The 26,586-nt window shown below is 36.2% G+C and overlaps 5 protein-coding genes across 6 annotated transcripts; 1 reads left to right on the plus strand and 4 right to left on the minus strand.

Moving 5' to 3' along the window:
• Positions 1-1,701: 1,701 nt before the first annotated feature.
• LOC111795159 (mitogen-activated protein kinase kinase kinase 18-like) lies at positions 1,702-2,912 on the plus strand. Its single transcript, XM_023677434.1, has one exon. The coding sequence runs from the start codon at positions 1,707-1,709 to the stop codon at positions 2,910-2,912; it is 1,206 nt and encodes a 401-aa protein (XP_023533202.1). The 5' UTR covers positions 1,702-1,706.
• Positions 2,913-4,301: 1,389 nt separating this feature from the next.
• On the minus strand, positions 4,302-5,971 carry LOC111794384 (B-cell receptor-associated protein 31-like). Its single transcript, XM_023676355.1, has 2 exons — positions 5,538-5,971; positions 4,302-4,833 (listed from the first exon to the last, which is right to left on the minus strand). Exons 1-2 carry the CDS (start codon positions 5,818-5,820, stop codon positions 4,475-4,477), a joined length of 642 nt encoding a protein of 213 aa, XP_023532123.1. The 5' UTR covers positions 5,821-5,971; the 3' UTR covers positions 4,302-4,474.
• Positions 5,972-6,773: 802 nt separating this feature from the next.
• LOC111795566 (arogenate dehydratase/prephenate dehydratase 1, chloroplastic-like) lies at positions 6,774-10,472 on the minus strand. Of its 2 annotated transcripts, none has more exons than XM_023678070.1 (11): positions 9,996-10,472; positions 9,241-9,308; positions 8,989-9,081; positions 8,576-8,776; positions 8,210-8,290; positions 8,022-8,117; positions 7,839-7,916; positions 7,652-7,741; positions 7,480-7,547; positions 7,260-7,341; positions 6,774-7,075 (listed from the first exon to the last, which is right to left on the minus strand). In XM_023678070.1, exons 1-11 carry the CDS (start codon positions 10,249-10,251, stop codon positions 7,019-7,021), a joined length of 1,170 nt encoding a protein of 389 aa, XP_023533838.1. In that variant the 5' UTR covers positions 10,252-10,472; the 3' UTR covers positions 6,774-7,018. The 2 variants fall into 2 exon arrangements, with proteins under 2 accessions (XP_023533838.1, XP_023533837.1); XM_023678069.1 differs by having other exon boundaries at positions 7,426-7,547.
• Positions 10,473-12,435: 1,963 nt separating this feature from the next.
• LOC111796241 (probable membrane metalloprotease ARASP2, chloroplastic) lies at positions 12,436-14,216 on the minus strand. The gene has a single exon (XM_023679004.1). It carries the CDS (start codon positions 14,012-14,014, stop codon positions 12,668-12,670), a length of 1,347 nt encoding a protein of 448 aa, XP_023534772.1. The 5' UTR covers positions 14,015-14,216; the 3' UTR covers positions 12,436-12,667.
• A 7,604-nt stretch (positions 14,217-21,820) lies between these two features.
• On the minus strand, positions 21,821-26,155 carry LOC111795122 (probable beta-1,3-galactosyltransferase 2). The gene is made up of 11 exons (XM_023677378.1): positions 25,738-26,155; positions 25,078-25,174; positions 24,903-24,976; positions 24,618-24,829; positions 24,431-24,494; positions 23,508-23,580; positions 23,284-23,404; positions 23,115-23,202; positions 22,916-23,041; positions 22,712-22,821; positions 21,821-22,245 (listed from the first exon to the last, which is right to left on the minus strand). The coding sequence occupies exons 1-11, from the start codon at positions 25,848-25,850 to the stop codon at positions 22,097-22,099; spliced, it is 1,227 nt and encodes a 408-aa protein (XP_023533146.1). The 5' UTR covers positions 25,851-26,155; the 3' UTR covers positions 21,821-22,096.
• Positions 26,156-26,586: the final 431 nt, after the last annotated feature.

Here is a 26,586-nt window from a genome sequence, read left to right on the forward strand (position 1 = left end):
TACAACACTTATTCTAACTAGGTGAACAAGTTGGTCATATAGAAATTGTAAGCCGTAAACAATTTAAATGTATTATTAAGCCTCGATCATGTTTGAGAGAAAATGTTTTAAAAAACATGAGCGGAAAAAAATGTTATATACTAAAACAAGATTAGTAACAACTATAGCTTTTATGGTATATAACCCACATAGAAAGAATTAATGACCAGTCATCTAGGTCATTTGAGTCCTAGCAGGTGTAGACATGATTTTGGTGAATAAGTATACATCTCGTTTGGAATGAGTCAGCAGATCTGGACATCTAACACGAACCAAGCACCACCGACCAAGTACATTGAGCTAACTATGCACTTTCATGACAATTGTGTCCCCACTTTTAGACAATATTATTTATTTATTTATTGAAATAAAAGCATTTGGTTGAGCCACCAAACATTTATTTATATTTTAAAATTTTACATTAGTTTTCAAGTTTTCTTCAATACTTGAGCTGTAGCCTATCCATAAATTTCAACCTTCAATTAATGATTTAATATCATATTTAATAAATATGGGTTAAAATACCATATTTAATTAATGATTCATTTGAACCATTTTTTTTATTTTTCAAATTTAATACCATATTCATTTTTAAATTCAGATTAAAAATATAAAAATCTATAAGCTCCCATTAAAAAAGTAATAAAGAATATTCCAATTTTCAAATGCAAGCTCATTAATGACGTCATTTCCCTTTTGAGAAAAAGGTGAAATGCATGGATTTTTGTTTTTTCGTTTTTTTTCTTTTTTTGGTGTAACTAATTAATGATGGTAATTACTAAAAAGCGTTGAACGTCCAATGGAAAATTTCAGTTTGGTGACAGATGGCACGAAATAATTGGATGCGCCACCTTTCTTTTCTTTTTTTTATTTCCATTTTTTTAAACTTTTTGAGTGCCTCATCAAATTTGCTTCACTTAGAGGACACAAATCCTCCAATTAAGTCCTTTTTTGCAGCTAAATAAATAAAAAAAATTAAGGTTTCTAGAAGGTTTGAGGATAACAAATTAAGATATTTTTAAAATTTTTTAGAATGGACGTATCTCTGACTTTTGAAATTTGTCAGACAAAACTTGTCACACCGACTTCCTGTGAGAATGCATTCTACCAGTTTTTCGTGTTCTTTTTCCCTGTAATAATGAGAAAATATACTGATCAATTCCAATTTTTTATACAACTAAATAAGATCTACTCATTGTTCCATTCGGAGCTGAGGTAAGTTGAGCTCATCCCGCTATATTCATCTCTCGAAAAAGATACGAGACGTTTATCTAAAAAGAGCGTATTAGTCTCTCGATTTGCTCATTGAGGTGAGTAGAGGACAAAGATAAACAACCCACTTTTACCCATTTTAGCAAACCGAAAATAAACCTATGATCTTCTGGTCGATTAGCCAAAGTGGACTCCTTTCAATAATACTCAATAAATTAGTTCCACCAAACAGTGAATAAAAAATGACATCCAATGGGTACAAAACTAGAAAATCCCTTGGTTGTACACGTGGCGGAATACTGTTTTGACATGTCATCATTAAGTAGGCAGGCCGGAACCGATCCTCCACCCATAAACACGACACGTGGCAATCTCTCCGTAGAGAAATTGTCAACCCTCTATATATATATTACACCCCGAAAAACCCATTAAATTTCACTCATATACCAATCAAAATGGAGTGGACTAGAGGCCACGTCATCGGCCAAGGCTCCTCTGCCACCGTCTTCCTCGCCACCGCCTCTCCCGGCGGCGATATCTTCGCCGTCAAATCCGCCGAGGTTTCTCTCTCGCAATCTCTACAGAGAGAGCAATGCTTCCTTTCTTCTTTAGCCTCTCCGTATGTGGTTTTTAGTAGAGGCTGCGATGTCCGTACAGAACAGAGTGGCATCGTGATGTTCAATTTGTTCATGGAGTATTTACCCAACGGCTCACTCGCCGACGCGATTCGCCGCCGTGGAGGGCGGCTGGACGAGGCGGCGATCGGAAATTACACGCGGGACTTACTACAGGGATTACAGTACATTCATTCAAAAGGCTTAGTACATTGCGACATTAAAGCCCGAAACGTTTTGATTGGCCGAGACGGTAAGGCGAAACTGGCGGATTTCGGATGCGCCAAGTGGGCGACCCAGACGGAAGTAATCGGCGGGACGCCCCTGTTTATGGCGCCTGAAGTGGCTCGTGGTGAGCACCAAGGACTCGCCTCCGACATTTGGTCAATTGGGTGTACAATCATTGAAATGGCCACCGGCGGCGGCTCGCCATGGCTGAACACAACCGACAACGACCCAATTTCCGCCCTGTATCGAATTGGGTATTCCGGCCAGTCGCCGGAAATTCCATCTTTTTTATCCCAGAAAGCGAAGGATTTTTTAGAGAAGTGTTTTAGGAGAAACCCAAAAGAGAGATGGACGGCGATTCAGCTTCTAAATCACCCATTTTTAAGGGAAGTGAATTCCATTTCCACCGGAAAGAAAATCCGGGAAGTTGATTCAGATTCTCCGACGAGTGTTGTAGAACAGGGGATTTGGAGATCAATTGAAGAATCCAGATTTTTCCGACCCAGTTGGTCGCCGACAGAGCAGATCCGACGGCTGGCAATGGATTCAGGGGAGGCGAGATGGACAGAGGATGAGAATTGGACGACGATCCGAAGCGAAGAAGTGGGTGAGGAAGAGAGAGGCGGTGGCGGCAAAGGGTGGTTGGCAATGGCAATGGAATTCATAGATAAGAAGAATGTTAGGTGTAGAATTAGTAGAAATGATTTGGCGGACAATAGTTGTACGAACATCATTAGTGTTGTTCATAATAATATTAATCATCTCTGTTTTCTTACCCATAAACATAAATTTGTTCCTTTAATCCCAAGTTTATTATGATATTCAATTTATTTAAATTTGTTCCCCACATTCCCCTGCATCCTCTATGATATGATCATATTCCTTACTCTTCGCGTCTAAGAGTGAAAATTATCCTTACTCTTCGCGTCTAAGAGTGAAAATTATCTCAACAGCTCAGTACAAGTACTTCCAAAATCTTTTATTTTCACTCAGGTGCATCTTCAAAAAAAATTTAAGAGGTCACCCAATATAAAATTGTTTAAAAGTAAAGCATATATGAAATTTCTATTATAAGGTACATCTTGTTATTTGTAATTCTTTTAACCATTTCTTAGCGATCATATCTTCACGGTATGCTACCAGCTTCAACGTTGGTTCATCCCTACGTTACATTCTACTAGTTTGAATCCTATATATGGAGCGTTACACTAATTTATTTAGTATTGAAAGTGAAGAAAAAGATGAGAATGAAAAGGGAAACTTTTATGGAATTAGGTCAACAGAAAAAACCCAGACAGAATCATTGAAAAGTTAGAAGCTTTGGAAAACAAAAGGGAAAGAGGAATGCCTAACTCCCATGGCATCCACCGTCGGTTGAAGCTCAAGAAAGGAAGCCATGCCATGCCATGTGTGTCTTAATTACTGCGCATTGCCCAACACTCTACTTTGTCTCTTTTCTGTTTGGCCTTTTTGTTTTTTTTTTTTTTTAATATTTGAAAGTTTTGAGGATAAAATAAAAATTTAGAGAAAAAAAAAAAAAAAAACAGCTTAAATACAATTTATTAATTGAACTCAAGATTAAGCTATTTTTTAAGATTTAATAAATGCTCCTTTATATATAAATTATTAATTGCGTAGGGGTTGTGTCATAAATTCATCAAAATTCAACTAAGAATTAAATGTAAAGTAGGGGCATGAAATATAAAGCGTACTTAGATAAAAATACATTACTTATTAATTAAATAATTTGAATTACATAAAAATTTTTTTTTTTAGAAATTAAACCACATTAAAAATTCTTAAATTTTAGATGACCATTAAATATCTTTAAATTTTACATACGTCTCATTAATACCTTAGAACCCTTTTTTAAAAATTTTGAAACCCTTTTTAAAAAACTTCGAAAGTACCCTTAAACAGAATTTGCTTGTTCCGACACGACACTCAGCTCTCTAACACCTTCGAATTGTCAGATCGTTCTTTGTATTTCAATGCTGCTTCCATCGACAAATGTACTGACATGACGACGTAGATATCCTGAACCTAGTCGAGTGCCCTTGAGTTCGAAGCTAGGTCGATGGTGATCAAGTCATTGGTGACAAAGATGGAGCCGCCGAGTTGGGTGAAGCTCCATGGCCTGCCTAAGACTCCGGCGACTGAGAAAACTACCGATTAACATGGATTTGTTAAGCTAGCCCTTCCGCCAAGTGAACTTAAACTCCCACTTTCAATGATAAACTAAGCTTTCAAAACATCATTCCATCAATTTTCCAGTTCAGTTTCATTTCACATTGATACAGATCCGACTAACCCGAGTCCCTCCGATTAAGTGAAGCGAAAATGCACCCTTTTCTTAGCCGTCCAACACGATGCGAAAAAGATTAGCACGACCTCGAAGAGCCATGGGCGATCGACTCCAGCTGATTCCGAAGATTTTGATTGTCCTCCAATAACCGATCATACTCGAGGAGGTACTCCTCAGATTGCTTTCTCAGGGCATCTGTTTCAGTTTCTGCATCATTTGCTTCTTTTGTTTTTGCCTCAACTTCAGATTCCAGTTTGGATATTGTGTTCCTCAACGTAGTTGACTCTTCTCCCAGGGCTTTAAGCTTCTCTGCACTTGCATCCTCTGTTGCTCGAATTCGCTTCTTTGCGACCTCCATTGTCTTCCGGAGTAGACGAAGCTCCCGGATGTAATGATGTAGTCTATCAATCATCAGTGCAAGAAACAGCAAGAACCCTGCAGGCCATAAATGTTATTTTCAAATCTAATATGAGCTACTCAAACAGAAGGATGGGAAGTAACTGCAAAAATGTAAGCAAATGGCTACAAAACAAGATTTATATGTCGAAATTCGGATCGACTGTATGATCTAGATTATCAAACAACAAAAATCAGATAAGAACAGAAAAATTAGGCTTCAAAATTCAAAGGCCATCAAATTTTTTGCCAGCTCCAGGGACTATACTCTAGATTCGTACAGGTTTTCCTTATTAACTTACCTCTAAGTATTCTGAGCAATATTGTCTTCAAATGCTCCATTAACACCGAAATGCTTCTGAATAAATTTCCCTTCGAAATGATATTCCAGCGCATTTGCAAACACCCCCTTGTAATATATGATGTACAAGGAAGCCTCACATGAAGTGAACAACAGCTCAATATAAGGATAACGAGTAATGTCACATCAAAATCATTGAATCGAACAAGATCAGGGAGCAAAATTGAAATAAAGAAGTTCAATTCTCTCCGTTCTAACTAGCTCAGGGACCAAAATTATTCATCTCCAGATACTCGTAAAGCCAACAATTCCAAAACCAAAACCTAAGCATGAACAACATATTCACCGTAAAATTGACAGAAGAAGTACAAATTCCATCGGTAATAACCCTATCCAGAAAGCGAAGATCAAAGAAAAAACAAACTCGAAAGAGATTAATTACCTATGAGAGAAGCTTCGAGTAAGTGATTGGACATAAGGACCTGATCCGTAGGATTAACCTCGCCGGTCTCAGTCATCCGATTCTGGATCTTAACCATGCTATAGACGCTAGAAAGAAGGAGAACGAAGACAGTTGCGGCGACTGTTTGAACAACGATTGGGGCTTTACCGCGCTTAACACGATCTAAACTCAAAATCACAAGCTTCCTCAGAGGCGTCCTGAAGAGGAGAGTCAAAATCAGAGCCATTTCGGCTGCGATTAAGGTGAATAGAAGCTGAATCATGTTCGATGCGAGTCAGTCTGCAAGCGGGCGTTGTAGCTTCGGGGAACCTTTACGGTGGTTTTCGGTGGAACCTTTAATGGAGTGTTCGTCAAAAGATACCCTACACCAACTGTAAAAAAATCGAATTTCGCTTCTCTTACCACTCACAACGTTTCGCTTGCAGGGACGGCCCCCGTAACGGGCGGGGAAGGAGAGAAAAAAAAAATTCACCGCAGTCAAACGGAGACAGTAAATTTTTTTTTCTTTTCTTTTCTTTTCTAAATTAATAAATATAGTTTTGTATTTATAATTTTTAAAATTTTCAATATATTTAATGATTAATTTAGTGAGTCGAACATATTTAATTTTCTACTAATAAAGATATTTCTAGAAAAAAAAATACATTGGATCTCAACATAATTATTTTCCATAAAAAATGTCTCATACACAACATTAAAATATTTTAAGAATAATACTTAACTAAATTTTTGTTTAAAATGGTGTTTTCCAATAATATATTGTCATTATTACCATTATTTTAGTTTAATAATATATAGAAACAAGATTATGACCTTTTAACCGATATCATCCTTAATGCTAGAGATTTAAAGATATTTTATTTGATTAAAAAAGATGACATAAATCGAATAAAAATCATATTATTCATAAAGTAAACCTCAAATTCCGAGGAAATAGGGTTCCAAAAGGATCTTTTCTTTCTTTCCAAAGTCATTCATTAGTCGTCTGAGGAGTCTTGAATTTTGACTCTTAAGAATACGAAGAAAGGAAAAAAATCAATACATAACCTACTTAAAAAAAGTTTGTCATTACTCAGCTTTCCTATGCTATGCATTCAAAAAAAAAATCCAATATTCCTAAAACATTTAAATTTTACCAAGCATGATCTACAAATCAATTTATAATGTGCATTCCTTTGTTAATTGAAACATAATTACATACCAATAGGATTGAAATTTCATAAATACAAATTTACTAAAACTGTGAGTCAAACTTAGTATGAAAAAAAATACTGTGTATTGTTACTAATAGTATCAACATTATTATTATTATTATTGGACTGAGCCTATGATCACACCACATGCTAGTTGATTGGAAGTTACATTTTTGACCTCCAAGGGAAGATATGAGTTTTGAAACAAACTAATCTATTAGGCCAATGATCTGAAATTGAAGAACATTGATTCTCCAAATGCATACTCTAACGAGCAACGTCAACGGGATAGCAACCAAGTACCCGTAAAAATGTCGCATGTTCCTATGTAATGTTAGAACACAACATTAGAAGAGAAACTTCAGATGGAAAAAATAATTGGTATTAAGTTTCATTATACCCAAAGGCCTATGATATTCTTAACACACTCTTTCATGGGTGTACTCACAAAACTAATTTGATTCACAAAGCCTACCAAATGGATTGATCATAACGTTTAACAACAAACCTGCAAATGCCCCAAGACAAGCTGAGCACGTGGTTCGGCCATAGAAGCTTCAAAATCAATGTAGAACAAGTAGTCAAAGTACCTGAAAATGTTAAAAGTTGAAGGGAATCATCAATCCATACAGACATTTGAGACACATTGTGCTGCAATAACTATTAGTGAAGACCTTTCAAAGCCTGCTAAAGGTATACTTCCAAACGACAATGATAATGATACATACTTGGCACTACCCATGTTAGAGTCATCCACTACTCGTAAGGGGCAATTTCTTTGCGGTCGACTTTCAATCTAGTCATGCATGCAGAATTCTTATCAGTTTAGAGACAAATGGTACAAAACAAAGCTTTTAGAGAAAAATTAAATTTCATTAACAGGTTGATGTAGCAATATACCTTTGTCAAATTTATATCTCTTAGTGCAAACAACGCCAAGACTTTGAACAAGACTCCAGGTCCTTCATCCAAAGTAAATACAATGCTTGTCTGCAACGAATAGAAGATTTGACTTCCAAGATTAATAAAGCTACGAGTTCAACAAATATGAGGCATTGTGATCAGCACGTATGAGATTGTGGCTTACTCTATAGGGTCTATCAGTTCTTGGAATGATTGGTTCCCTTGCAAGTACCAGATAACGAGTCACGTTACCTAAATCATCCTTAAGCACATAATTTTATTTAAGACAAGCGATGGCCAAGTATATTAATCATATGTTAAGATGAGATGAGAACAAAAGAAAACTAGAAAGAGGCAAAATATTTACTTGGATTCCTTCTGCAAGTATGTTTAAACCATATAACTCTGCAGCACGAGCACCAGCCACAACTCCAGCATCCCTGAGGTTGTTCAACGCTACATACTAGATACAAAATCAAGATGGAAAGCCTGTTTTAGAAAATAAACCAAGTAGAAGAAAGTTTGTAATTGGAATTTAAACTAACATATATGAACCTGAGCTGCACCAGCAGTATCATCAACATTTTCTCGGACAACACCCAACCTATTCAGCGCATTATCGCTCAAGGAAAGTGCCTGGTCAAACCAACACTCAAATATAATTGATTTTTCTAATGACAACATGTCGCTACTTTTTACTTCCAAAAACTCACTTCATTTTCAAAATAATACCCAAATTCAAGGATATGATGCAACGGAGCAAACAACAGGAATAACTTCTTTAGAGGACGGTGCAAGATTGAATGCTAGACGTTCATGTGTCGTGAACATTCTATTACAATGACTACCATGTGAATTAAACACGTGAGACTGCAGTTATAAAGAAATAAGACAAGAATGGAATGAAAGTCTACACTTAACCTGTGGATGGCTAAGAACACGTTTCAACTGTTCGGCTCTCACACCTGGCAGAGCTAGAAGGCAGAGGTTGGTGGTTATCTGCACTTCACCAACAATATGTAGCCTGTGCCGAAGGAGCAAATCATAATTGCGATGGATGCTCCCACCTGATGAATTTTCAATCGGAAGAACAGCTTTATCAGCTATCCACAGTTCAACAGCCTGCAGAGAAAAATAAAGTTATGACAAAGTATTAGTGGAGGACTTGAATTAAGTGAATTGAAGGCAAGTAAAGTCAAGACCAGTAATGTGGTCTACAATTTTCAATAATCACATGTGATCTTTAAAAAACAAAACATCACAGTGAAATAGGTTAACCCACAAAGGAAAGCAGTTCTACATGTTATTTTATTTTAGCAGATAGACTAATAAACCTTGAATGCATCTTCAAACTCATTACAAGGAACACTTTCACAATTAGGGTATGCTGCAAGTGCTGCATCCTCACTATGTGACCCTGGCAACCCCTGCATTGTTAACTCAACAAATGAGAAAGAGTAGATAAAAATTACAAAATAGATTGATGGGTTACTAAAAGATAAAACTGATTGGAATATTTGATAAACAAAGGTCGAAACTCAGTAAAAAAAGAGCAAAGGGCATAGATTCAATAATATAACTCATACCTTAAATGATATCCGAACCTTCTTATTATCATCTGGATAAGCAGATTTACTTGACACTGATAATGGTCCTGCAACCATTTATATAAAGTGAAAAAAAATGCATTAACAGATGAAGGAAATGTTGGCAACAGTTTAGCCAGTTTAAACTTACGTCTATTGACCAAAACATGACAGGTTAAAATGAAAAGACAGATGATAAGGAAGCAGAAATCGACTAGCTTGAAGAAACTGAGTGGTTGCATTAACTTGCTGTTACTCAAAGTGTGTGCTTAAGTTTTATTTGATCCTGAAGAATTGTTTTACAAAAATACATTTCAGTTACCATCTGATTCTGTTAATTCTAATCACCATGTCTGTTGCTCGAGTAATTTATTCATGCCAATGGTCGCATTCTCACTTCGGTTCCAAAATTTTTCCCAAACACGTTTGAATCCTCTTTGATTTGGATTCGGGCGAGATTTTACCCAATAATTTCAACCATTGATCTTCATGTAAACTCGCATCCTAATAACCATAGTAATTCTACATCTTTATCTTAACTCTTTGAAATTTCACTAAAAAGAAACGGTCGACTTCTGAAAATGTTATTACAGATTCAGAAGTATCTCCTATTGTGCATATTGATAGAACCATAGATAACTTCCATATCACGAATCGATGCAGAGAAACGATTTATACAACATCAAACAACCACGTTTATTGATTCAATACCAAAAGCCTTCCACACATTGAACAATCTGAATCGCAAAACTTACTAGCAAAGGGTGCGATATCCTTATTCGATCTCCAAACGATATTGCCGTCCGGCTGCTCAACAGACGGCTGTAACTCCGTGGTTCGATTCGGCGGCTTCTCCGCCTCAATGGAGCAAGTCATCGGAGAAGCCGGCAATCCTAAAACTCCACCTCTCGATTCCAGCTTCAGCGCCACCGCAGGCGGCGGCGTCTTCGGTATCAAGCTCCACAAAGACGAGGCATCCCCCAACGCCATACCGCTCGCAAAATTCATCATCAAATTTCGAGTACCGATTTGGAATCGGTTAGGAAATTTCTTGAAGAAGAAGAAGAAGACCAAATATGTAAAATATCCAGGAAGAAATTAGTAGGTGAAGCAAACTTGATCTGAGCAACACGTTTCCTCTGTAGAATTGACTTCAATTTTCTTTGCTCTCTTCTTCATTTTTCCTCACCGGCTTGGCGAAGTTGGGAGAGTTTGTTTGAAGTTTGAAAAAGCTTTTTATATACGTGGTGGCAATGAAACTGCATTCATTAGGAACCGTGGTTTAAAACAGAAGAAATGGAGGTATGCGTCCGCAGCCGTTGATTATGAGGACTTTTACGCCTCAGAGGCGTTGACTATTCTCCTTCGCTGTCCTATCATGATTTGTTGACATATATATATATATATATATGTAACAAATAAAAAACAAATTTTGTTTAGTGGACGGATTGTATCAATCCAAATCGACCGGGTTGGTAAGGAATTTATTTTTTATTTTATTTAAAAATATTTTTTTAAAAAAGTAATCATTTCAATTCAATGTAAAATATTTGAATAATAGTAAATTTTGATTTAAATCCTATTTTTGTTAATTAACTGAATATTCTACTTTGATGGGAAATTATTTTAATTTTTATAATTAAAAAAAATATTGATTAACTTTTACAGGAATATATTAATTTAAAAAACAAATGATGTATTATTGATTTATTAAATAAAAAATTATAAATTCAATGTATATTCATACTTTTAATATTTAGAAATTTATTAAATTCAAATTTAACATTTTAGGAAATTTTCTAACACTTTTAAATGCAAACAACTGTTAAAAACTTATTGGCTAATTTAAAAATTAGATAATTGATAAAAATACGTGTTTAATAAATGTTTTTGTTTTAAATCTAAAATAGAATTTAAGCATAAAAACATATATTCATCGATGCAAACATAATTTAGTGCAAGAGAAAAGATAAACCTAATTTTCTAAACTAAACTATAATATTTAATATTTAAATGTTAAATTACATCAATACATAAATAACACGTTAGACTAAGTCATAATTTATTTTAGAGAATAAAAAAAATGAGATTAATCTAATTGGTGGATCCAACCCAAGCAATGACGCTGTATGACATCAATCTAAAGTCAAAATGCTTTAGAATTCATAATTATTTTAAATTAGACTTTACCTCTATTAATTATGATATTTAGCCCCTAATTTTTTGTGGTCTATCTAAAAACATAATAAGGTTTGTGACATTTCATTTAAATATTATTACTATTATTATTTGAAAGTTCGGGTTTGACTGTCATCTTACCTCATTCAAAATATTCGACATTTTTTTTTTAAATTACCACTCTTGAAATTTAAAAATTTATTATCCACAAAATTCGACAGTGTGTTAGGAGGAAACAACAAATTTTGAGACATTGCATTGAGAGACCTTGGCCCGAGCAGAGCCAAGGTCGAGCCCAATGACTTGGCCTAGCGTAGAGGCAAGTCGAATGTGTCGCAGACGATTGAACATGCACGCACAGGCGGCGTGCGTGGTTGAACAAGCTTGGATTCCGCACCAGCGAGGTTCGATGGGCAAACACAAACCTCGCCTAAGGTCCGACAAAGCCACAAACCCGGGACGAAAAATATATATGGGGCTTAATTCTCCTTGAGGCTAGTCGTGCGCGTGTCAAGATCACGACGCCACACGGTAAAAAATGCAGGATCGTGACACAAATTTTGTAATAGCCCAAACTTATGGCTAGCAGATATTGTTAGTTTTGGCTGTTACATATCGCCATTAGTCTCACGGTGTTAAAACACGCCTACTAGGAAGAGGTTTTCACTCTTATAAGAAATATTTAGTTCTCCTTTCAAACCGATGTAGGATCTCATAATCCACCCCCATAGAGACCCTGTCTAATGTTTGGTTCTGATATCATTTGTAACAACTCAAACCCACCGCTAGTAGATATTGTCTATTTTGGCTCGTTACATATCGATGTCAGCCTTCCAGTTTTAAAACATGTCTACTAGGGAGAGATTTACATACCCTTATTAGGAAGGTTTAATTCCCCTCTCAAACCGATGTGAGGTCTCAGCTATATCTTCAGCTGAAGAACGCTCGATGCATAGACATCGGTTGTTTCTACCTGCAGGATGCAACAGAAAGACAAGGATTCAAGCAACATGGAAGTACACACATAAACAAGCTGTTCTCTGTATATCTATAGCCTGTTGATTTGAAGGGAGTACAAAGCTGATAAGAATAAGGGTTATAAATCATCTCTTTCTTTCTATCTCAGCTGAAACCAACAATATGAAAGCATCAAGAGCTCTAAACTACAACACTAACACTAAATCATCAACACAAGCATTTACAGTTTCAACAGAGATTGCCCTGAATCCATTCCTTAAGCATTGTCTTATCATAACAGGTCCTTTATAAACTCAAGGTTTAACGTGTCTTTGATGATGAGGAACAGCCCGAGAAGTACGACGAGCATGATCCCAGACGACATGATTTGCTGCTCGAGTTCTAATGGCAGCTTTCTCCCTCCCCTTGCAGCTTCAATGAGGATCAAAGCCAACGAACCGCCATCCAAAGCTGGCAAGGGAAGAAGGTTTATAACAGCAAGATTAATGTTAAGCACAGCTGCAAATTGATAGAGCCCATCAATGTTGGACCTAGCCACTTCTGCACCAACAGCAATAATGGCCACAGGACCAGAAACCTTACTAGCTGACTGAGAGAAGTTCAGAAATGTCTGTTTCAAGCTATCCAAAACCTTATATGACAGACCCAAAAATTCCCTTTTAGAATAACTAAAAGCCTCCAAGAAATTCTTGGCTACAACCTTTGAAATCTTTACATTAGGTGAAAGCTGAACCCCAATTCTTCCTGTTCCATCAAAACTCTTATCTGGGGTGACCCCAATTTCAAGATACTGTTTCCCTCTTTCAACTTTGAGAAGAACAGTTCTATTGGGGCTTCTTTTAATTGCTTCAACGAGCTCAGACACTGCTTTAGAAGCCAATTTTGGCAGCTCATTTGCATCAACAGCAAGAATCACATCCCCAGGAAGCAGCCCATCACGCGAAGCAGCTGAAAGGGTTAGAACCTCAGGCACTAGAACACCAGGAAATGGCTCTTGAACAGGCAAACCAACCGATGATACTTGAATTAAGATAATTAGATATGCAAAGATTATATTGGCAACAACACCAGCAGAAATCACTATCACTCTATCCAATATCGGTCTGTTTTTAAGCAAATTTTCGTCGTCTGCTGGAATATCACTCTCAGGATCATAATCAGGAAAACCCACAAATCCACCGAGAGGAAATGCCCTAATGGAGTATTCTACATTGTTTTTGTTGAATTTTGCGAGAATTGGACCAAATCCGATTGCAAATTTACTTACATGGATGCCCTGAAGACACGCGGCGAGGAAGTGACCACTCTCGTGAACAACAATGATGGCTGTCAACACCGCCGTCGCCTCCAGTACCGACGGAGCACTTCCAATATCGAATCCGGCGAAAGCCCATGGTCTGAAATCGCAACTCCTCCGACATGGGATTCTGCTCTTTTCCCAGAAGATTTGGTGTCTGTTCCTGAAACTAAGATCCGACGAATTGAAAGAATGAGATAAGAAAGAAGAAGAAGAAGAAGAAGAAGAAGAAGAAGAAGGGGATTTGGAGAAATGGGTTCTTGACTTGGAATTGGGTAGATTGATAACAGAACAAGAAGAGGAAGACAGATTTAATAGCATGATTTTGAAAGTTCCTTTAGGGTTGTGAGGATTGACAGAGATTTAGCGAGAAAATAGACGAAGATGAAAGAATTGGAGAAGACATAGGCTTTGGATAACACCTTTTTCAAATTTGTGGAGGGGAAGCGAGAGAAGTGTTTCCTCTTTTCCCCCTCGCATTTGTGTGTGTGTGTGTGTTTTGAGGCGCGCATTTGAGGCCTCCGTCTCCTCATGAACGTGCGATCCTAACATAAAGGAACATATTTCATAATTATTCTTTCTACTTATTTGAATTAGTGTTGAAATTATTAAAAAATAATAATAATTAAATAAGAAAATCTAGCTCCGTGCAACCATTCCTCGGCTTGATTGCATCTCCTTCCTCGAGATTTCCATTTGCGTCACTCAATGTCTTTCTAGCTTCTGTTTGTCTTGGTTGCACCATTGATTTTCACTAACGTCCAGTCGTCATCATGCAACCTAATTGACACTAATAAGTTATTCTTCATCTAAACGTTCGTCCACTGATTTTAGATCTCCCTCCAATATTTTCTCGCTCCATCTGTGAACAGTAGTAGTACGGTTGTCACAGTCACTAACTTCGTCTTTAGGTCCTATGCATAACCACCCACAGCGTTGTGAAGGGAATAGTAGACTAGCCATTGGAGACATGGACCACGCGAGAATGAAACAATCTTGTTTACGAACAGGTTTAGTGGTTTGATTCGTGATTAGTTCAATTCAGTTTGATTTCATTTCACTTTTTTATTGGTTCGATTGTTTACCCGATCCGCCTCCAATTTAGTGGGTTTTTCACAAATTTCAATTTGATTTTCTTGTTAAATGCTCTCTTAGTGAACATTAGGTATGTATGTATTGTTCGTTCTTTGATTGTTGTAGTGGCTATGTCCGATTCAAAATATTATGGAACCTTTTGCATGCATTGAAAGATAGAAATGACATCAAATAAACTTTTGTAGAACCATTTATACGACTTGCTTGTATATGGTTTTTGAAAACTGATCACAAGCGTACACGCCAGACCATCAAGATCTCTATGGAGCAGGTCCCTATCAATAGAGTTACTTACTGAATATTAATATTAGGGCATGACTCTGATACCATGTTAGGAATACGACTCTCCACAATGGTATGATATTGTCCACTTTGAGTCTAAGCTCTCATGACTTTGCTTCGGGCTTCCCAAAAGGCCTCATACCAATGGAGTTAGTATTCCTCACTTATAAACCCATGATCATTCTCTAAATTAGCCGATGTGGGACTTCCATCATCCAACACCTTTTTATCTTATATAAATAAAATATTTTTATATAAAACGTGACAGCACAAGTTGTTAATCATAGCATTTAAAATTAATTAAAATTATACTTAAAAAAGACCGACACAAATTATTCTAAGAGAACGAATAATCAAAATAAGTCTTCTCAGTATTGTTACCAAAAAGGATGAGAAAAATCGAATGTAGTTGAAACAACTTGCTATAAATGATTTATTATTTGACACTTTCATTATTTTTTATGCCAAAAATTATTATATTTCTATAATTACATCGTTCCTAAAATGATTGAAAATATTCTTAAATTACGAGTCTCGTTTTAAAAATATTTATAACGTTCAAAAAATGTCAAAAGAAAAAAATTAATTTTTAACAAAACCCTAAATTAAAAAAACATGAAAACAGTAACTTCCCCTAAATTAAATTTACATAAAATTATCTCACAATAATGCATGCAAAACCTATTATTTTGGTCGTAGTTGATTCGGATTAAAAGTCGGTAACAATCTCGAACATGTTCGATTGAATTTAGACAAAGTAGTAATCTAGCCCAATAACGTTACCTGACCCAAATAGAAATTTAATTTAATTTTTTTTTAAGAAAATTAAAATTAGGATAGAAAGAGAATTAATTACCGAGAGAGAGCGGGCGGAGGTGCAAAATTTGAGACGAGATATTGACGCGGCTCAATCAGAAAACACACAGCAAAGCAATAGTAACAATTTTAGCCATGTCTTTCAAATTGAGACACATCAATACCTTCATCCAGTTTCAAAACTCATCTTCCGCCGTAAGCCTCTTTAATTTCGTTCCACCGTTCTCCACGCGACGCCGTGCATCTTCACGGGCCGTCACATCGCCGCTGGCCTCCGAGACTATTCTTTTGAACTGGGAGAAATTGGATACCCTTCTCCTTTGCCCAGTTTGTTAACTTTTATACACGAAAACTGGAAGACAAGTCAACGCCATTTATTTTCCTCTAGAACTGTCTTTGTATTTATGTATTTATGTAGATTTATTTATTTATTTTAAATTTAATAAAAATACTAGTAAACAATATTTTATTTCTAAATATATATATTTATTTTTAATTTTGAATGATTGTTAATACTATATTTAAAAAATACACATGAAATTTTAAAAATAATTTTATCATCTTTAATTTTTTTTTTTTTTAGAAAAAGTTCTTACCATTAATATATAAATAAAAAACTGTCTATCCACACCTCATAGATTATCATCCTTATTAATATTACTTTTAAAAATTTATAAGTGAATTAATGAAAATAAAGTGGGAAAGTACACACATTTTAATTTTTATTAATTTAAAAAATGTAATTTATAATTATATAAGTTATATTTATTTATAGGTTAATAATTGAGATAATGGATAGAAATTAATTGCGTGGTGGGTTGAAGAGGTTGGAATAGACAGCCTAGATTTCACAATATTTAGGCGTACCTAATTTATGGAATCTAAAGCTGTAAATTAACCCATTTTTTTAGCAAAAAAATTATATAATTTATTTTTAATACCTAAAATATATTAATTATAATCCTATCAACCACCTCCCTATTAAATTTATATCAATATAAAATTTAAATTTCTACTCGAGCAATTAATTTTTTGGATTTGAACGTGCACATAGATTAAACAAAGACTAATCCAAAAAATTTGGTGTTAATTTAATATTATAATACGTTAATTTTTTATGCTTTAAAATATTGTTTTGGACAAAATCATGACTTTATAATAATTGGATAGATCAAGATTTTGAAACAAAGATTTATTTTATTTTATTTATTCAGGTTATCTTGTAGATGATATATATATATAGTCATCATTTAAAAAATTTAGAGAAATTTAAAATATTAAATTAGTTTTTTTTTTTTTTATTATTATTTTGTCTACTTGGGTGCATGATGAATTTAATTCAACTTTAAATCTCTTTTACTAATTTCTTTTTTAAAAAAATATTAAATTTGCACATTATATTATTTATTCAATAATTGATTGCAAATTAATCATAAAGGCTGAATAATATATTAAGAAGAAGAAAAGAAAAACAAAAAATAGTCGTTTTAAACGTGGGTTGAAATAAATAAAATTAGAAGTATAAAAATTAAAATAGGCATTTTTTAGTTAAAAAAATTATTTATAATAAATACAAGTAAAAATAATAATTTAATTTATTAATTAAAGTTAAAAGTTTAAGAACCTAATAAACCTATAACATATAATGATTTGAACAAAAAAAAAAAAAAAAATATATATATATATATATCTTAACAACCGTGCTATATTCATGTTTGTTGTATATACACAAGTTAGAGTTATTTTGTCTGAGTTCCTTAGGAAGAGTTGTCTCAACTTTCTGTGTATTATGTACCTACCCACCTGTATGAGTATATAGAGCTTTTCTTGAGAGTACAACATGGTTTATTTTAGTGCCGAAGCGCTCGAGTTATTTTCTCTATCCCTTCTTATCTTGAAAAAACAAGGTACTTGAGTCCTTGATCTGATAACCATTTTTTGACTAACCTAACCTCCTCGGTCGCTCCAGATGCTCCAGATGGGTAGTACAGGAATATTCATATAATTTGATAAAAATATTAATTATTTATTTAAAAAAAATATGGTGAATAATAATAATAATAATAATAAAGTAGAGCAAATAAACGGTAACCGACAAAGGAAGCAAAGCAGGGCGCGGAAGGTGCGTGTAAAGGAGTATAAACAGCTTGGAATTAGAAGCCAACGTAAAGTCCACGGCCCCACGAGATTCTCTACCCACCACCACCACCACCGCCACCACCGCCATTACCAATTTTTCTTCAGCACAGTCTTCATTTTCATCTTCTTCCTCAACCCTCCGTTTCTCAATCCCTCACTTTCTCTGCAGGGCCCCACTCTCACCAACCTCCTCAACGTGAATTTCAAGGTATTTTCACTCTCCCTCGAATCGAATCGCAGTTCTTTCTCGCTTTTTTTGAATTCTATCTGCGTACGTATCTTCAGCTTCCTTGTTCCGATTTCTTCAGTTTTCTAGTTGACTGTTCCTTGATTTTTGGTTGGCGGTTCCGTCTAGTGAAGTTGTAGGTATATCTGATTCGATCGTTGAATACGCCTTGTGCATCTAATTTAATTTGTTCTTTTCGATTAATTTGAATATTGTGTCTGATTGCCTTTTCGACCTTGAGCGTGATTTGAGGGCTTTGATGCATGGTTAGTTGATGAATCGAGCAAATGATTTGAATCCGTGTTTTGCCGATTTAAGTTTTGGCGTCAATGCTCTAAATTTCATCTTCTGATGGATGAGACTTTTTATCCTTGAAGGATCTTCTTCAACTTTTCTTTTCCCCACTGTTTTAGCCAGTTTTCTTGTAGGACAATGTTTTTGTTTTGTTTAGACTGTCCAAAGCCAGTTGTAGAAACTTGGATTTATGTCTATATTTTACTCGTGATTTTGTTTACAGGTGTCATTGCTTGAGCAATGCTTTTACTATAAAATGAACAAATTCGTAAGCTAAGATACATCGAATTTGATATAATGTAAGTTCAAATTTTCAATTCTTCTTCGTGAAGATTGACTCTGGAGGATTTGGTAGGTTGGCCATTGTTGTCTCCTTTCCCTTCTGTCTGTCTGTATCTACCAGATCATCCATTTGATCATGAGTCTCTACAATAGTATGATATTGTCCACTTTGAGCATAAGCTCTCGTGACTTTATTTTTGGACTTCCTAAAAGACCTCATCTGAATGGAGATGTGTTCCTCACTTATAAATTCATTATGATCATTCCCTAAATTAGCTAATCTAGGACTCGCTCCCAACAATCCTCGTGACCAGATTTTCTCCATGTTTGCCCAACGTTCTTAATCAAAATTAATAACTCAATACATGAAGCTGTGTTTGATAAATTTCTGGAAAATGATAGTTGAAAATGGGAAGCAAAGCACCAAGCTGGGCTGATCAGTGGGGTTCAGGCAATTACGGAGTCGAAGACGACGATAAGATGGTGGCGAAGAAAGGGAGCGGCAATGGCAGTAGTAGCAAGAAGATGACAGAGGTAAAGGCAGCAGCCTCAGCTGGGTTTGTGAAGGCGAAGGCTGTGGCAGCTGTAGGTGCTCAAAAAGTGAAATCTGGAACTTCAGTAGGCATCAAATGGGTCAAGAATCAGTACCAGAAAAAGGTCTCCAAATGACTCTACAAATTCATGTCTCTAAGCATTGACCATTTTTTCTTAACTTTCTCTCAAACCCATCTTCTCATCTGATAATTATTTGGTTTCCTACATTTTGTCAAACTCATCAATCAATCTAAAAAAGTAGACAGATTTTTCAGTGAACCAGATTGAATGCGAAGGACTAGTGAAGTATCATATCATGAACTGCTAAAATTCCCATTCTTTACAGCAGACTTTTGAATAACGAACACGAGTAGTACTCGTTTTCGTCAATTATACAGAAAGCTTGCATTTTAAGGTACAAAACAGAGGGTCAGCTGATGGGGGAGGGAGTGTTACGAATTATGAACCTCCCCAAAAGTATGGCTTTGGTTTTGATTTTTACTTTCCCAATTTGGTTTTGATTTTTACTTTCCCAAAAGGCGTTGTACCAATAGAGATGTCCTTATAAACTCATGATCAACTTCTTAATTAGCCGATGTAGCACTCTTCTCCCAACACAAATGTCTTCCTCTTTGGGATTCGCCTTCAAGGACTTTTCTTTAAGGTTTTAAAACGCGCTTCAAAGAGGACAATATCTGCTAACGGTGGGTTTTGGCTGTTATAATAGCTCTCTCGAGCTCAAGTATGAGCACAGAGCACACAAAAAAAAAAGGAGCGGGCTTCTTAAAACATTGCCTTTTTTAATATCCGAACCCACACAGAAAGGAGAGGATTAAGGGTAAATATAAAAGACTAAACGCATCTTAATCATGGTTTAGCAAGTGATTAAACATCACAAATTGGTGTGTTGGTCAAATGGGGTTGGCCCAGTTCATATCATTTGGGCTCTGCTCATCAGACATGTATAGCAACCGCGAAGAAAAACAGCATGTGATTGAAATCGAAAAGTTTAGGGTATAAAAAGAAAAGAGAGGGTAAAGTTGGAGGGGTTTGTTAAGAGAATGAGAAAAAGGGTAAAGAAAAGGAGACATTTCTGGGTCTGGAGTCAATTCCAGATCCAGTTAGGAGTAGCAGGAATAAATTTGGCAACAACCTTCCAATGAAAAGGAGAACCCTCCATTAATGGCGTTAGCTACAATGGCTTAAACAACACGTTAGCTACAAAAGAAAAACAGAGCGGGTGGTGTTGAAAGTTGTAGGAACCAAAGAGAGTAAAAGAAAGATTCTGTGTTGTTTGTTTGCTTAATGAGCATTGCATTAATGGTGAATGAACAGAGCCAAACCAGACATCCCTTAGCCTCTCCGTTTCCCCCTCTGCCCATCATTTATAAATGCCTTCATTCAATGCTCCCTCTCTCTCTGTGGCCCTCTTCTTCTTCTTTAATTAATATTCCAACCTCCTTCCTTGTTGGGTTGTTTGAGACTTTAATGCTTCTTCGTTAATGCACTCACTCACCCATTTGGATCTTCCCTTTGCCTTCTTAAACATTTCCTCTGTTTCTCTCACTTTGAATCTCTCTCTCTCTCTCTCTCTAGAAAAAGGAAGGCAGTGTCTCTTTGTGTTGTTACTGAGACATTGTGGTCTTGCAGGAGACAAACTTTTCCAGGTGGAATTCCACTGTCTCTGTCTACTCAAAATTCCCATGTTCTTAGGTAAGTTTCCATTGATCAAAAGGTAAGAGGTTCGAATAAACGTGGTGTGGTGTGGTGGGGTTTTTTGGAACGAGATGTTGGTTCGGTTCAATAAGAAAGCAGTGCTCTGTTTAACTTGTGTTCTTCTTTTTTATTGAGCCGTGCCAATATCACGTGTCGTATTTTTGCTTATAATTTATATGGTTTATAATAACATTGTCATGGTTAGTTTTTGTTTGGGAGAGTGACATGAAATGGACATTGTTTTGTCAGTGTTTGAATGTCTGAAAGAATCAAGATCTTGTCGTTGTGGTTGCTTTGCCTGAAAGGTTAAGAAGCTGAAAGACAAAGATTCTGAGTTTTAGCATGTCGTTTTGTGTTGTCTTCTCTTTTTTCAGATTTCTGCTACCAATTTTGGTTCCACCATTCTGCCTTGAGCTGGCAATGCAGAGAACCAGAACAGAAGGTAATCTACTGTTTACTTGTGTTTATTATTTTTCAATATTGGATCGACCGAAACATTCTTTATAAGGGTGTACAACTTCTTTTGAATAGACACGTTTCATTCTTTATAAGGGTGTACAACTTCTTTTGAATAGACACGTTTCAAAACTGTGAAGCTGACAACGATACGTAACGAATAAAAACAGACAATATCTACTGACAGTGGATGGGTCTGGACTGATACCGTTTATAATTCTTATCCCCCTTTCAAAACTAGTTAGAATAAGCAAATTTTTTAAACGAAGAAGACACTGATGCTTGACTACCTTTAAGTCGTGCTCGTTTGGTTGTTTTTATTATCATGTCTTCATGACAATAGGGAATTATTAACTTACAAATTGGCCCTCATAGCCACAAAGAATTTGTGTACTTTTATGTTTCAGCTGCTGATTTAGCCAGCCCTCAGAAAAAATGGAGGTGGCTCGTGCAGCGCTCTCTCTCTCTCAATCTGTTATTTGAAGTCTCTGGGTTCGTACAAGATTAGCAAGCTTTCTAGTACAGACAACAGCTCCGAGTATGGAAGAAGTCCAAGCAGCATTTCAGAAAGTGGCACTCCATAGTACATTCTCGCCTTCTCCACACCGTCGATGGACTTCCTTAATCCTCTCCGCAGACTTGCAAATCCCGCTGCAACTCCAATCGAACGAAGCAACGCAAATGTTTCCCGCCTGAGCCTTCCACTCGCAATCTGCACAAGAAGTTTGTGTGATACCTTCACATTAACAGATGGCAGGTAGAGTTTGATTCTACATAAGCAGTCTTAGTGATAGGCCAACTGCATACCAAACTTCATCAGCCATTTGAATTGGTTTTTCAATAATACGATCCCGAAGGCAATTTGTTTTCCCCTAGGATGTCAGATTTACAGTACAAGATTCTTATTAGCAGGTTAATGTAAACTTGTTTTTCGGTCAATATTTGCGTCTCTAATTCTATTCAATTCTATTATGATTATGGTATGCAGTATCTTTCTAAGTGGGAAAGAAAGGATAGAAAGAAGCTGAGGGCCAACAAACACTGGATTTGACTTCTGAACCAATATTCTCAGCAAAATGGTTAGTAGGGTACCAAATTAGACCTCACTGAAAGTTGTCTTCCATGGACAAGTTCGTTGTTCTCGCACGTTGTTAAAAAAAATTGTGGGAAAACATTACCTGGTGGAGTGCCACAGCAGAGTCTCCGATCATCGATATGTTCGACATCGAGTCCAATAAACCAGGATCCCAAGGAGACATCCTCGTTAGCATACTTGTGTAAAAGATGTCTGAGATAAGGAAAAATAGACGAGCATTTGTGAAAATACATAAACGTAGAAAGCCAAAGACCATCTCTCAAATACATGAAGTGTAGAAGATTACTGGTTTATTGAAATGTAAGAAGCCAACTCCTTTGAGATGGCATATAGTTGTCCGGTCGCATGACGAAAATACTTGTTTCCAGCTTCTCCGAATTTCCAATATTCAGGCTCATGGTATCTCACTCCCCTGAATGATAGTTGATCAAGTTTTAGCTCAACATTGATCATAAAGGGAGAAGCAAAAAGAGAACGTATCTTACCTCTGTGAAAGCACAGGGCCAGATTTCATGCATCCGATGTATACTCGTGGCTTCTTTCGATGTCTGACTAATGTTTCACCGAGCGTTCCTGAGCCAAAGGATCGAAATGCATCAAGGAAACTTGATTTCCTTTCCTTTATATTCTACATTGCGTTCAGAATTAGCATACCAATATTAACATGAACATCGTCATCGACTTTCACGTAAAAGTCTGCATCCCATAAAGCAACGGCTGTCGCAAAGTATATTTTAGTTTTTGCTGATAATTCGAGGTAACCTTCGACGTGGTCCTGCTCACGAATGACGTAAATAAGTGCAACATAATCATCACTCTATTATAACTTTAAACACGAGGAATTCAAGAAACTTTGGAAGATAGGTACAATACATTACCAGCCTAAGGAGATCTCCATGCTTTTTATCTTCTGCTTCAACAGCTCTGTCAAGAATACCTCCTGAAGTGACACTATATAAGAAGGGGAACTTTCTCAATAAGTAAAGAGTCTCAGCAACTCAAAGGCATAATGTTACGTAGATCAGAGAATAAACTCGGGTTGTTCACAAGTCTTGACTTCCATTAAAAGAAACTAAGTAGTCTAAACTCAATTAAGAAAGAAAATGCGTGCTAAGTGAATTCTTGTGAGATACCACATTCATTAGAGAGAGGAACAAAACATTCCTTATAAGAAATGTGAAAACCTCTCCCTAACAAACGCGTTTTAAAACTGTGAGATTGACGGCGATACAAAACGGGCTAAAGAGGACAATATCTACTAGCAATGGGCTTGGACTGTTACAAATGGTATTAAAGTCAAACACCGGGCGGTGTACCAATGAGGATTTTGGGTCCCTAACAGAGGTGGATTGTGAGATGCCACATCGGTTAAAGAGGGGAACAAAACATTCTTTATAAGTGTGTGAAAACCTCTTCCTACCGGTGTACCAATGAGGACTCTGGGTCCCCAAGGGAGGTGGATTGTGAGATGCCACATCGGTTGAAGAGGGGAACAAAACATTCTTTATAAGTGTGTGAAAACCTCTTCCTAATAGACGCGTTTTAAAACCGTGAGGCTGACAGCGATACGTAACGGGATAAAGCGGACAATATCTAGTAGCGGTGGCTTGGGCTGTTACTCTTCTTCAACAATCTTTTATAGAAAATCAAAATTCAGAATAAAGGTACTCAGCTATGGTAATTTCCTTGAGAAGAAGGTAAAGTATTTAAACCAATGAAGCATACTTAAGCATGCCATTATTCAGTGCCACCTAATTCGAACTTGACATCTAAGGGAATTTGAGGAGGATAGGAAAGCGACCTGTGGCCAATGACAAAGCGAACAATGATGCCCTTTTCTTCTTCCAACTTCCTTCTTTTTTCACCTTTTTTTTTTTTTTGACAAAATGCAAGAACAGAAGCAACAATTCAATGGAAGTAATATGAATGGTATGAGATCAACGAAAATGAGAAAACAGATTAACATAATGAGAACGAATAATCCGAACCTTGAGGCATCCAGGTAGCCCGAACAGAATCTCTTCTTTTCCTGCTGCTAAAGGCAGTATTGATTCCTACAACCATTAAATACTTTCTTCTTCCTGATCTATCTATCTTCTTTGAATCTTCTGATAAAGGAGAACCGCTTTGGATCGATTCGTGTACCGACTTCGCAGCAGCTAATTCCATCTCTAAGTTAGAAATTGTCTTATCTAATGTGCTGCATTAGAACACCTTGTGGGTTAGTCATAGTTAAAGTGCATTCAGTCCAACAAAATAACATAATCACTTACTGTATAGCATCACGAGTCTTGAAAACCTTGCCAAAAATGTCTTTAGATGAAAAATTGACTTCCTGCTGCTGTAACTACAGAAATCCAGAGAAGAATTCAATGTGGATGCCAAAGTAATTACATTAGCAGGTTCATTATAGCACTGGAGAAGTAAGAGAAATTTGGAGATGCATACAGATTTGAGGCCACACCCCTCTGAAGCTAATTTCAATTCTTCAGCTTCCACCGACGTTGTTCGTGCCATACCTTTATGTTCAGGAATGGTCCACATTCTGCAAGAAATTCCATTCTGTCAATAACCATCTTCCTCAAAATAATTAGATTTGGTAATCAGCTAAGTTTCAGGGGGGGGGNGAAAGTTCTTGGTACTCAATGATTTCATTGAACACAGACACAGGAGCTTCCAGAAGTACTAGAAATACAGTGATAATAGTAAACATTGTCTAGAACTTGCTAGGAATAATAAATCCTAAGCTATTGCATCACAAAAGGAACGAGAAAAAAGAAGAAAACATGAGACCAACCAAACTTCCATTCATTATTAGGAGAGAGAAACCAAAAGAAAAAGAAGAGAACAAAATTTCCATAGATGCTTCCTTTTGGATCATCCGAGTAAAGCAGTCATAAAAAGAAGATAGTTATTCCCAAATATCATGATCGAGAGGGGTAGCCTTTTCGTTTTCCCCAAAATCGGAGAGGACATGAACTTAGAACAACTTAAAATATCAACACACATCAATAACAATCCCAGAATCGAAAATTAACCACGAAATCAAGAAGGAAAAAGAAGAAGAACAGAAACAGGAATTCGAAGTAAATAATCCGAGTCGCAAACCTATTGGTGAAGAGCATTCCAGAGAAAAAGCTCCCGAAGCAAAGGAACAGAGTCCATTTCTGAGTTACAACACTCGTTGAAGAATGATGATCGGCCTTGCTTTTCCAAGACATTTTTTCCTCCAAGAGAAGAAGCAAAAGAAATCAAGCGAAGAAAAGCGCCAAATCGTTGGAGTTTCTGTGAGCAAAAGGAATTTGAAACAGAGATAGAGAAGAAGGGTTAAGTATCAGAAATCAGAATAAAGGCGCTCCCCTTGTTTATCTTTCTCTCTACTCTAATTTGTTCGTTTCTTCATCACTGAGCTTTGCCTCTCTCTCTCTCTCTCTCTCTCTCTCTCTCTCTCTCTCTGAACACTGTATTTGCAGAGACTGCAAGTTGAAGTGAACAGAGGAGAGGTAAGAGAGAAGACTGCCATGCCGTCATCTTTCTCGATACTACCAAATTACCAAACTGCCCTCACTCTTGAGTTTATTATACACCTTATTTTTTTTAATCAAAATTAAAAAAAATTAATTACCAATTTATGTCCACTTTTAAATTTAATTTGATGGGTATAAAATTAAAAATTAGAATTACTAATGACGCTTTTCCCGTTATACCCCTGCCACTTTTGGCCATACTGGCTTACATGATAAGGGCATAATTGCCATGGTACCAATAAAAATTAATAAGAATGGCTACCCAGCCAATGGGGCATGGAGAATTTATTTCTTTTCATAAGCAAATATATGTTGGGACAATTTTGCACAAGATGGCATTAATGCTTATTTATTTATAAATCCACAATTTTACCCAAAATTGGCATTAAAAGATCATATAAATCTAATAAAGCTTCAACATATAAATACA

Source organism: Cucurbita pepo, chromosome LG05 (genome assembly GCF_002806865.2).
Source record: "Cucurbita pepo subsp. pepo cultivar mu-cu-16 chromosome LG05, ASM280686v2, whole genome shotgun sequence".
Lineage (NCBI taxonomy): Eukaryota > Viridiplantae > Streptophyta > Magnoliopsida > Cucurbitales > Cucurbitaceae > Cucurbita > Cucurbita pepo.